Genomic DNA, 11,560 nt, shown 5'->3' on the forward strand with positions numbered 1-11,560 from the left:
CATTATCATAAAAATTAAATATTACTGCAGCTAGTATGGAGAAGTTAAATAGTGTTCTTAACATAATAATAATATATCATCTGAATAGGCTTTCTAAATTTATTCTTATTCATTCTCTAATGGCTTTCAAACTTTGTATAATAAAATTGTAACTATCAAAAGTTTCATTTTACAAAATAACTTGATGTTATTCAAATTTTTATGTTTTTTGACTTTAGATTTAGGCTACCTGAAGAATTTCAAAAGATACTAGGTTTTTACCTTAGCTAAGTACTCACTTGCCTAATAATTAAAATAAGTTATGGTTATTCTTTCTCTTGGTTAATTACAAAAGTTTGAGTAACTATGTAGTTATAGATACAACACTTAAAGCCCCAACATTTATAAGCTTATACAACAATACAGATATGTTTGGAATAACACAATACTGTTATAACAGATGATTAATAGCAGTAATAAATATTTTACTCATTATAAATGTTAAACAATGCAGTTGCATTGCATATACCATACATTTTTTCATGTACAAAATTTAGGATTAAAAAAAGAAATTTAATTCTAAATTGTCGAAACTTAGTTGCATGGATGGCAACTCTCTGTTGTAGAAACAGAAGTGTAGAGGATGGCATTTCAAAAGTCTTCTGCCTTTTAATCACTTTTCTTTTAACCCTATCTGGACCAGCTAGTAGAGCTTCTTTAGCATGTGAAGATGAAAGGTGGAAGACTTTCAAAACATCATCCTCTATACTTGTGTTTCTACAACAGCCAATTGCCGTCCATTCAACTAAGTTTCATCATGAATACTCTGCCTAAACAATCTATCAAAGATTAATTCTAAATTATTTTGTCTAAAGTCTGAAGACAGGGTTTTCTTTGTTTTTTTGTCACTTTATTAAATATTTTGAGACAAATTTTAAAAGTTAATTTTATATATAATTAATAACCAAAACCATCAGTACTCTGTAAAACTTCATAATTATAAAAACAATTGTACATTTAACAAAAATTTCATTTGTTGCAACCATGGTTTTTCCATGGTGCATCTTGCAACGCCTTTACTGGCAAAACATTGTCACAATAAATAAAATATTTGTGAAATGTACAAATGTCTTTGTTTTTCTTAATCCAATTTTATATGTTAATTCTAACTACACTACTATACTTTTACCTCAGAAAAATTTTAGAATCAATATTTTTTCATTGTCTGACATTTTAGTGTAATTCATGAAGAAAAATAAAACAGAGTTCATATTTTCATTTCTGTACACTTTTTGATTTGTTCCACAATTTTTCTGCCCATCCCAAAGAATAACTTTATGTTTGCAAATAATCTATAACCCTTTACGAATACATTGTTTATTTCTTCATTTTCAATTATTTCCCTTAGTTACTGTTCAACACTTGGTTGCCATGTTATTATGGTGCCACATCAAGTGGTTTTATAATTTACTAATGAAACACAGCTTTAACAACAATTATAGAGAAAGTTTAAATATAATTGAAAAAAGCAAGAATTAAACTATCATATAATAGCAAATATATAGGTTTAAGAGCTTATTTATAGTTCCTTTTTTTTTAAATGTTCCTCTCAGTTGTGAAAATATATGTGTGTTAAATTATATCTGTTTGGAAGCTACAGAAACTTTCTTCAATGAAAAGACATCAGATAACTTAAGATGAGAGTTTAGACAAATTGATTGAGTAACAAAGAAAATTGCAAGTTTTAATACAATAACAAATATACAATGTTTGAAGAAGGTTTTGTCATCACCAAGTACAAACAGTCTACCTATACTCAGATACATATATATAGTAGAAAACAGAGAAGTTACATGACTGAAGATTGCTTAAGACTTGATAAAGGTATTTTATTGATGCTTGGTTCTTTGTTTCAAATTGCAGTATTTCTACTTTTAAATAAATACCCAGATACATATATATAGTAGAAAACAGAGAAGTTACATGACTGAAGATTGCTTAAGACTTGATAAAGGTATTTTATTGATGCTTGGTTCTTTGTTTCAAACTGCAGTATTTCTACTTTTAAATAAATATGCTATAGTTTTGAGTTGCAATGTTTGTAAACATGAGGTTTTTTATTACGTTCACCAAATAAAATTGTCATCAAATCAGATAAGTTTAGTTGAGTTTACTGTTTAGTGAGGTGAATGTAAAGTATTCCAATGATTCAAATCTTTATTGAATATTATTTTTGTTTATCATATTCAAAAATATAAATAAATAAATAAAATAACTGACTACTTAATTGTTTCTAATTGTAATCTGAGATATGCTTTAAATAAAACCATTATTACCCTTACCAATTACAGAAGAACAGTATGAGGCTATTGCATATTTCAAAAATAAACAATGTTGACTAGATAGTGATTGTTTAGTCAACAATTCATTCACCATGTATGAAATGTGCAGATTATCTTCAAAAACAGAACTGTGGGAAAATCTTTTTTAGACAAAAATATATTTCTCACAAAATACACAAACCTTGACCTAGAGAAGAGGTTCATCATATGAAAGCAAGGGTAATCTAAAAATTACTTGAAAACATCAAGGTTAATAATGTTAAAATAATGCAGTTTGAAAAAGTTATGAAACTAGCACACCTCATTTTCTTTTTTGTTTGTAGGGGTGGTGTGTGTGTTGTTGTTACAGGGGGCACATACTAATCAATTAATCAAATGTAACAATTGTAATAGGTCAGTTAGCCCATCAAATAATCTATTAGCAAAGACCACTAATTACCCAACTAAGTCCACACCTGCAATCAAATTTCAAAATTTAAGTCAAAATAAAAATTCTAACTATTTCAAAAATCCTTTTATGACCTAACAGCATGTGAACTAAATATCTGTTATTGAAACTGCTTTCTTTTAAAAATAGCTACAAGTACAATACCAGCTCATAAAATACTTACATGAAAATGAATATGTTAATAACATAAATCAAGTAGAAACTAAAATGGAACTTTCTGATCAAAAATTAAAAAAAAAATTAAATTATAATATGAAAAAAAAGTTTTTAATGTTTTTTTCGCAACAATGTCTCTCAACAAAGTTTTGGAAATTTCATAAAGTAAAGAATTATAGGAAAAGTAAATCAAATTATATGATATTTTAAAGCCAAGAGTAGATACCGGTCAGTACTTTGCTACTAAGTTTGATTAAGTATGCCTACTATGAGAGGGAAAAAAATTAAAGGGTGCCAGTGCCATCCCTTCCACCTTCAAGAGTCTAGAAAGGGTAAACGCACATCATTTTCATTACAGCAGTTATTTCATTACTAATTCTGAACACATGGTCTTAGACCATTAATCTTGTACAAACCTCTGAATGTCCATTACATCTGCTTTTTTTGGTTTTCCCTTCTCTGGAAAGTGAATGAAGACTGGTGCAGAATTCTGCCCAAGCTGTTTAGAAAAAACACAATAATTAACTCATCAACTCGTTTTAAAGACAAATTATATATAGTTCTGTGGGCATTAACAAGTTTGATAATAAGTGATTCCATTCAAACAATGAAAACACTTGATCTTGTATTGAATACATCTTCACTGAAAATAATGAAATATAAGCACTGGTACAGCAAGTAGAAGGTTAGTATTATTCGATGGCTAGTTATGCAAACCTGAACACAACTCACCATGGTAGTTATTTTCAAGTATTCTTATGAAAGATATCTGCCGTTTCTATTTAGAATATATCAACATTCAGTTTAAACATGGATTTTTTTCATAAACACCTCGAAAGCTAATTTGACATAAAAACATTAAATTATTTCTCCCCTAACAAGAATGCTCGCAGTCAACTAGAACATAACCATACAAAAATGTCAAAACTTTTCAGTTAGATTTTTATTTTAAGTTATAATATTTTTTTTCACACGTGAACCATGGATTGTACAATAACATAATGACAGTACTCCACTGTCTAATGACCTATAATGTTGGCCTATAACGCAAAACTAATTACAAATGAAATAACAAACCTACGGACAACATGGGACCAATTGATATGTAAAGGCTATTCTTACAGACCCCCATTGAGAAAGTTAAATCAACCCTTTCCAGGAAATCACAGATTTCTCTTTAAACTCCTGTAAAATGCTAACCCGTACTAATGCCTGCAAAGACTCATTCCATGGGTCAATCACCCAGTTATGAAAATAAAACTATCTTAACTGGAACACAGTCTGTCTTCTCCACAATCTAGTGATTTGTATAAAGAGAGAATTACCTCTTTTGAATTGTAATAAATATGTCTATAAAATTCCATGTTTTACAATTAACAACAGAGAAATACTTCAATGACTTGAGTGACTTATCCATCACTATGGCAAAGGTCTTTTCCTTCAGTCAAGCTATTGAGTCAGTTCTCATCTATATTAAATATGAGAGTTATAATAACCGAAATGCAATATCTGGCACTTACTATAATTAAGGTATTTTTCCAAACATTCGTCCAATTTACTAATTGAACCATGTTACTCTGTAGTGCCTCAACATCCTCAATACACCTTCAAATAACAAGAGTTTAATGTCATCAGCAAAGTTTACTAATTATGCCCTATCCGAATCATCAGTGTAAATACCAAAGACCCAAATACTGACTCCTGAAGTACTCCATTAATAACAAAGGACCTATCTGACCAGACTGAATTAATAATACAAATATTTTTCTTTCTCCCATTCAACCACCCTACAACTCAACTAACCAGTCCATACCAATGTGATTTTCTTAGCTAATCTTTTCAATGATACCTTCACAACAGCTTTTGAAAACTTAAGTACTTAGCCTTTCCTTGAATAAGATAACAAATGATGTTCTAGAAAAAATACAACAGGTTAATAACACAAGATTTCTCTTGGTGAATCCATGTTGAATGTTATTTATAATATCATATTTCACTAAATGATTTCATAGTTTCTTTTATCACTCTAGGAATTTTACCACTACAGAAGTAAGACTAACTGCTCATAGGAGAAGTGTTATGGCAGAATAAGTATGAAACATAAAATATTTGCTAACACTAATAATTTTAATGTTGAAAAAGGGCACCAGTGTAACTCTACACTCCTCCCTTCTCCAAGGTATATGTATAAATAATCAACAATGTTGTTAAAAGTTGCGATTGACAATAAAACTCTTTTTAACTTTTAGTTACAGCTGAAGGTTCATATCTATCTTCTAATCAAACTGTTAGTATTACTCTGTTGTGTTTATTAAGTATGAATTAATCCAAAATTTTATGTTAAAATAACTGACTATTAATCTGCTTGGAACAGTGACTGTTAAATAAAGATTTATTTTGTTTAAGTCTGCTACAGTTCTTTTAACTGGCCACCACAACAGGGTGCTTTTGCAATACAAGTTTAATGTATAAGCTGTACATATGAGTATCAAACATATCATCAAATATCAATGAAGATTTAAGCAATATTCTTCATCTTGAACAGTTGATAGATGGAAACAAGATTGAACAAGATGATCACATATTCTGAGCTTTTTAAGAAAAATTGGTAAGTTCAATGAATGCTAAAGCTCCTGGGCTAGATAATATTTTCCCAAAGGTTTTGAAGGTGGTTAAGGATTGGATATGTGGGCTATTATTGAATAGTGGGAAAGTGCCAGAGGATTGGGAGTTGGCTAATATTGCTCTTTTCAAGGGAGGTGATAAAAATCGTCCCAGTAGTTACAGACCTATTAGTTTACATCAGTTGTGGGAAAAGTTTTGGGAAGTCTGATAAAAGATGCTTTGCAAAATCATCTATAAAGTTTAGAATTTTATTATATAATCAACATGGTTTTGCTAAGAGAAAATCTTCCCTTACAAATGTTTTGACATTATTTGACAAAGTTACTGCTTATGTAGGTGAGGGTAAAAGTGTAGATTTGGTGTATCTGGATTATCAGAAAGTATTTGACAATGTGTCACATAACAGGCTTGTAAATAAAAAATTATCCCTATAGGTGTGGGGGATAAGTTAGCTAATTGGATAGAAGAATGACTGGATGGAAGAAAGCAGAGGGTTGTTACAAAGGAGTTCAGTCAAACTGGATTAATGTCACAAATGGGATACCTCAGGATTCAGTCTTAAGACCTTTGCTCTTTTTGATTTACATCAATGACATAGATGAAGGAATGGTCAATAAGTTACATAAATTTGCTGACAATATTAAGGTCTTAGGTGTTGCTGGCTATGAGGATGCTGCTGATTTACAACAGGATTTAGATCATTTAGTGAGTTGGGAAAATAAATGGCAGATAGGTTTTAATTATAATAAATGCAAGATAATGCATGTGGGTTATCACAATTTTAATTATAAGTATAATTTGGATGGGCATAACCTTAACAGTGTCATGAAAGAAAGGGATCTTGGTGTAGTGGTTGATGTGTCTCTTAAGCCATCCAAACAATGTTCTGTTGCTAGTGGAAGGGCAAATAGTATTTTGGGATGTATCTACAGAAATATTGAATAGAAGTCTAAGGAGGTTATCATTTCATTGTACAAGTCATTGATTAGGCCACATTTGTAGTACAGTAAACCCTCCTACAACGTGGGTTCGTCCAACACAGATTCGCTTATACACGCAAAGATAAAAGCAACCAATTCTCTGCTGAACATAGAAAATTCGATTATGCGTGGTTCACCCAACACGCAAGCATATGAGCACTCTAGATCATTCTAACTCTCTCAATATGGGCTGAGTCAATTTCACTGACCACGTCTCCTTTTTGTACTTGTTTAAAGTCTTTATAGATTTAATACTTCTAACTTTCAATATTGTATGTATATCTTCACGAAATCTGGCAGTCTTTCAGCTAACATTATAAGTCTTTCACATACAAAAAGTATTTTTAATAAACTAAAATAAAGATTTGTCCATGAATATATTTGTTTTGAATAGTCTGTGTGCAAAGTAATTTTCATGTTAGGATTAAAAATACTTTTCTTCATCTCAAAAATCTCATATTTCGTTTGTGTAATCCCTAAAACCTTATAAATACATTTCAAACGTTTTTTTTCCTGTAAAACTTTATATTTTATCTGTTATTTTCTCTACTCTATTTCTATGTGGGATTGGTCAATTTGACTGACCTCATAACCACCAAAAAATAAATAAAAAATAAAAATAGATCGAAATTACCTTTTTTCTTTCTAGAATGACTTCAAATTGTAACATGAAACTACACATGTTTATCCTAAGTAGCTTTAACTCATAACAGTATACATCTATTTATAATTACATTTTATAATTAAATAAAGAACATAGACTAATAACATGCAAAAAGTAGACAATTTCCCCTAACTCAAAACTTTTCTGGCTTTCTAACTATGCGACAAGAGCCATTACAAGTTCTTCCAAGCTAGTCGATAATGTTCCCACTGGAATAAACCGTGAATTATATAAGTGAAATTGACATTATCTGTTCAGAACACAATATAATATAATATGTCATTTGACAGATGCAAGCATTGACTTTCTATTGGTTATAGATGATATGTAATTAAATGTAAGACAGAACTATTTACAAATCCTGAAAGAGGGGATGTGACAGGTGGGTGTGGCAGGAGGGGACTGATTTTCTATTTGATAGCTCTGTAAGCAAACAAAATTGAAGGCTATAAAAATTATGGTTTCTCTTAGCAATGACAATTTTGTAGTGAGTAATTTATGTTTCATTTCATCGTTATTAGGGTGTGTGTGTGGGGGTGATAAAATAGAATAGAGAAGATACCTAGAAAAAATGCATCATGTGTGTAACACTAAGGGAAATTCAGGATTTTTTTAAACATTGCCTAATAGAATTAAGAACTTAAAACTTATATACTATTAAAATATGTATTATTAGCTAAGATTTTATACAATGCTAATTGGTATAACATGAACAAAGAGTAGTTTAGTAAAAATTTTGAATGGGAGACATAAAAATCTTGTGACATGCACAGTAAAGGATACCAGTAAGGATAAAATAAACAATCTCCAGCTTCCTGAGCTTCACTCCATCCCCACCATATTTAAATGATCGGGCTAAGTTCAGTGCCATATAGTCAATTTATTTCTGCCATTTTTTGCTGCTTTTCTTAATTACCCTTAGAGAGCAGTATAGAATCAAAACGTAAAGCATCTCCAAGTGTTAGTGAGGCAAAGAAAAGCCAAAACGTTAGGATAGTAGCTGAGAAAATTCAGATCCATGATAAGTTTCAAAGCAGGATGAATGTAGCATTCATAGGCCAGAAATAGGGTGTGAATAAGTATTCCATACATATGATTATGAGTGAAGAGAAAATCCGTGCAAGTGCTAAGGTTTCTCAAGTGCCCAGGAGGTATCCGTTCATGAAAAAAATGGAGAAATTATTGAATGTGTAGATCAGTGAACAAGTGAAAAAAAAAGGCTCTGTTGTTGATAGCATAGCTATATGTGAGAAAGTTTGTAGTTTGAATAAATACATGATCTCCAATGAGGGTGGAAGTGCTGTGGATGCCAGTGAGTTTCAGGCAAGTAAAGGCTGGTTTGCTAAATTTAAACAATGCTTCAACCTGCATAACATGAAGCTGCAAGGTGAAGATGGGTCAGCCGATAACGATGCAGCTACATGGCTCAAGCTGTGGTTCCTTGAATTTATTAAGGAAAAAGGATATGCCCCTCAACAGGTGTTTAATGCAGATGAGACAGGGCTCTTTTATAAGATGATGGACAACAGGACATACATCACCAAGGAGCAGAAGGTAGCATCTGGGTTCAAGGCCTTTAATGTGTATTGCTTTGCAAACCCACATGCATTAAAAGGCAAGAATAAGCAACATTTTCCTGTTGTTTGGTGTTAAAATAAAAAGACTTGGGTAACAAAGATGCTATTCAACGTCTGGTTGCAAAATCATTTTGTGCATGAGGTTAAAGAATACCTGGCGAAGAAGAACCTCGATTCTTCTAGTTTAGGATAATTCTCCTGTCCATGACACTGCAATTCAGCCATCCTAATGTGGAGATAATATTTTTACCTCCCAATACCACATCCATCCTGCAACCGATGGACCAACAAGTAATAAAGACATTCAAATCTTACTATACAAAGAATGTTTACCGATGTGCAACCCAAGCTAAAGACTCTGGTGTTTTCAAAAACTTAACCAAGTTTTGTAAAGCTTATTAACATTAAGGATTGTATTGATATCACCAAAATGTGATGGGATGAGGTGAAAGAGTCTACCATAAATACATACTGGCATCATTTTGGCCTGAAGTCGTGAACGATTTCAAGGGCTTTTCGATGGTTGAGAAGGAAGTTGCCGATATTGTGAGACTCACAAAAAAAAATTGGAGGTGAGGGGTTTGATAATATGAAGGATGAGGAGGTGGTTGAGCTGCTGGAATCCCATTACCAAGAGCCAACAAATGAAGAACTTGAAGCACTGATAGCCTCCAGCATCAGTGATAAAGATGCTGAAGAGACAGAACCTGCTAAACCCATCCTCACAGTGAAAGCTGTGTCCAATTTCCTACACAAGGCAGATGAGCTCGCAGATATGGCTGTAGACATGGATCTCATAATGGAGAGAAGCATTAAATTTAAAAGAGGTTTTAATGACATTCTAACACCCTACAGAGAAATCTTGAAAGATTTGCAGAGGAAAACTAAACAGCTGAAAATTACTGACTTTATGAAGCCCAAATTAGCCAATGTAATACCTTTTGACCCCATCCCATTGACTTCAATATCTGCTTCATTGGAGTTTGAGGACCGAATTTTCCAATGATCCATCAGCCTTAAACTAACCTCTTCATATCTATTATCATCATCATCGCAAGTCTTTCTCTCATCAACAAAAGGTCTTCATCTTCATCACTCATAGGTGAGTGTTAAAATAAAACACAGTATTGTATTAATTCATTTAACATATTTTCATTAACAGGTGCAGGATATCACATGTGAATGTTATTATGTTTATGGTTTTATATTTTTAGCTCATATACAATACTGTATAGGTAGGGCTTTTCATTTATGTGTAAAAAAATTACATATATAAGCATTTATTGGAAACTTAACGTGGCTGTTTTCCCATGTCCCTGTTAATCCTATAAGGTATTGAGTTCCTCCAACATAGATTTGCCCAACACAGCCTGCTCGAGGAATGCATCCCCCATGTTGGAGAAGGGCCCAATGTATCGTGTTCAGTCTTGGGCTTTTTACCTTAGGAAGGACATTAAATTGTTAGAAAGGATTCAGAGGAGGGCTACTAGAATGTGCTTGGGATGGAAGAGTTGTCATACAAAGAGAGGTTAAGGTCTCCGAAATTTTCTCTTGAAAAAAAGAGTTGGGGGATTTGATTGATGTGTTTAAATTATTAAGGGAATTGACAGTATGGATGCATTATCTTTTTTTCATACTTATTGGTCAGAATGGAAGGAGTAGGGGACACAAATATAAATTTGGCAGGGTATGCTAATAGTTTTATTTTTTTAACATGGTGTTTCACTTTTGAAATGGGTTGCCTTCAGATGTTGTGGAGGCATTAAATTTAAGTGAGTTTAAGAGAAAGCTTAAAACCTTATTGCTACAGGTCACGGGTCAAAAGCATGTCATCATGTTTGTTGACTTGTATTCAAAATTTTATTGAACTACTATTTTATGAATTTATATCAATAAGCTTGGTATCAAGCTGTAGATTATAATTCAAATTTTAGTATTATACATTATTTGATTTCTTAATTTAAAAGTAAATATTAAAAAACACACCTAAACATCAATGTTTGTGTGTCACATGGTATGTTAAATGCAGCACTGGTTCAAATTAGAAGTTTGTGATGGCAAAATACAAAGTCTATAGTTTTATACAAATTAGAAACTCAAATGACCAATATTAACAGGTTAGATTATAAAATAAGAACCTTCTATCTTTTCTATTTGCTGTGATATCGCCCATGTACTGAATCAAACACAGTGGCCTCACTCACCTCTTTCCATTTTTGGAAATGGCCCCTTATATACACTTACTTCTGTATATGACATGTGAATAAACAATTGAAAGCTCAGAATGTCCCTTTAGTGGCTTTCTCAGCCATTTTCAGTGTTACAACATCATTATGTTCTTTTGATAGAAATCTTCATGCTGGTAGGGTGAGTCTTTAGTGATCTCAAAATTTCATATATTTTATTAGACCCAAATACAGCTTAGTTACTAAGTTTGATAAATTATAATGAAATTCTATGGTACTGATATAGTAATTTATGATTTTTTCTAACGTATATATAAAACCTAAAAAAAATTATTTTGTTTCACATCCTCCACGTACCAAATTTGATAAGCAACCTACTGCAAGCAGCAAATGAGTACAAAGTTCAAAACAAGAAGAGATAATTGTTTGTTATACTTCTTTAGTTACTGTTTTATTTTTTAAGAAAAATAAGCTTAAGAACTTATTTGTAAATAGTAATAATGTATATACATATATAAAGTATAATAACTGAAATGTGACTATTTTACAAAATACTAGTCCACTAAAACACAGCCAAGACAGGTCACTTTGTAAAGGCCAGTC

General features: G+C 31.7%; 1 protein-coding gene across 1 annotated transcript in view; it reads right to left on the reverse strand.

Moving 5' to 3' along the window:
- Nucleotides 1-11,560, reverse strand: part of LOC106469061 (tumor suppressor candidate 3-like) — a 66,176-nt gene that overhangs the window by 30,342 nt on the left and 24,274 nt on the right. The window contains exon 4 of the mRNA XM_013929514.2: nt 3,342-3,424. Coding sequence (XP_013784968.1) covers nt 3,342-3,424 — 83 coding nt within the window. The remainder of the gene's footprint in view (nt 1-3,341; nt 3,425-11,560) is intronic.

Source organism: Limulus polyphemus, unplaced genomic scaffold, assembly GCF_000517525.1.
Source record: "Limulus polyphemus unplaced genomic scaffold, Limulus_polyphemus-2.1.2 Scaffold3281, whole genome shotgun sequence".
NCBI classification, from domain to species: Eukaryota; Metazoa; Arthropoda; class Merostomata; order Xiphosura; family Limulidae; genus Limulus; species Limulus polyphemus.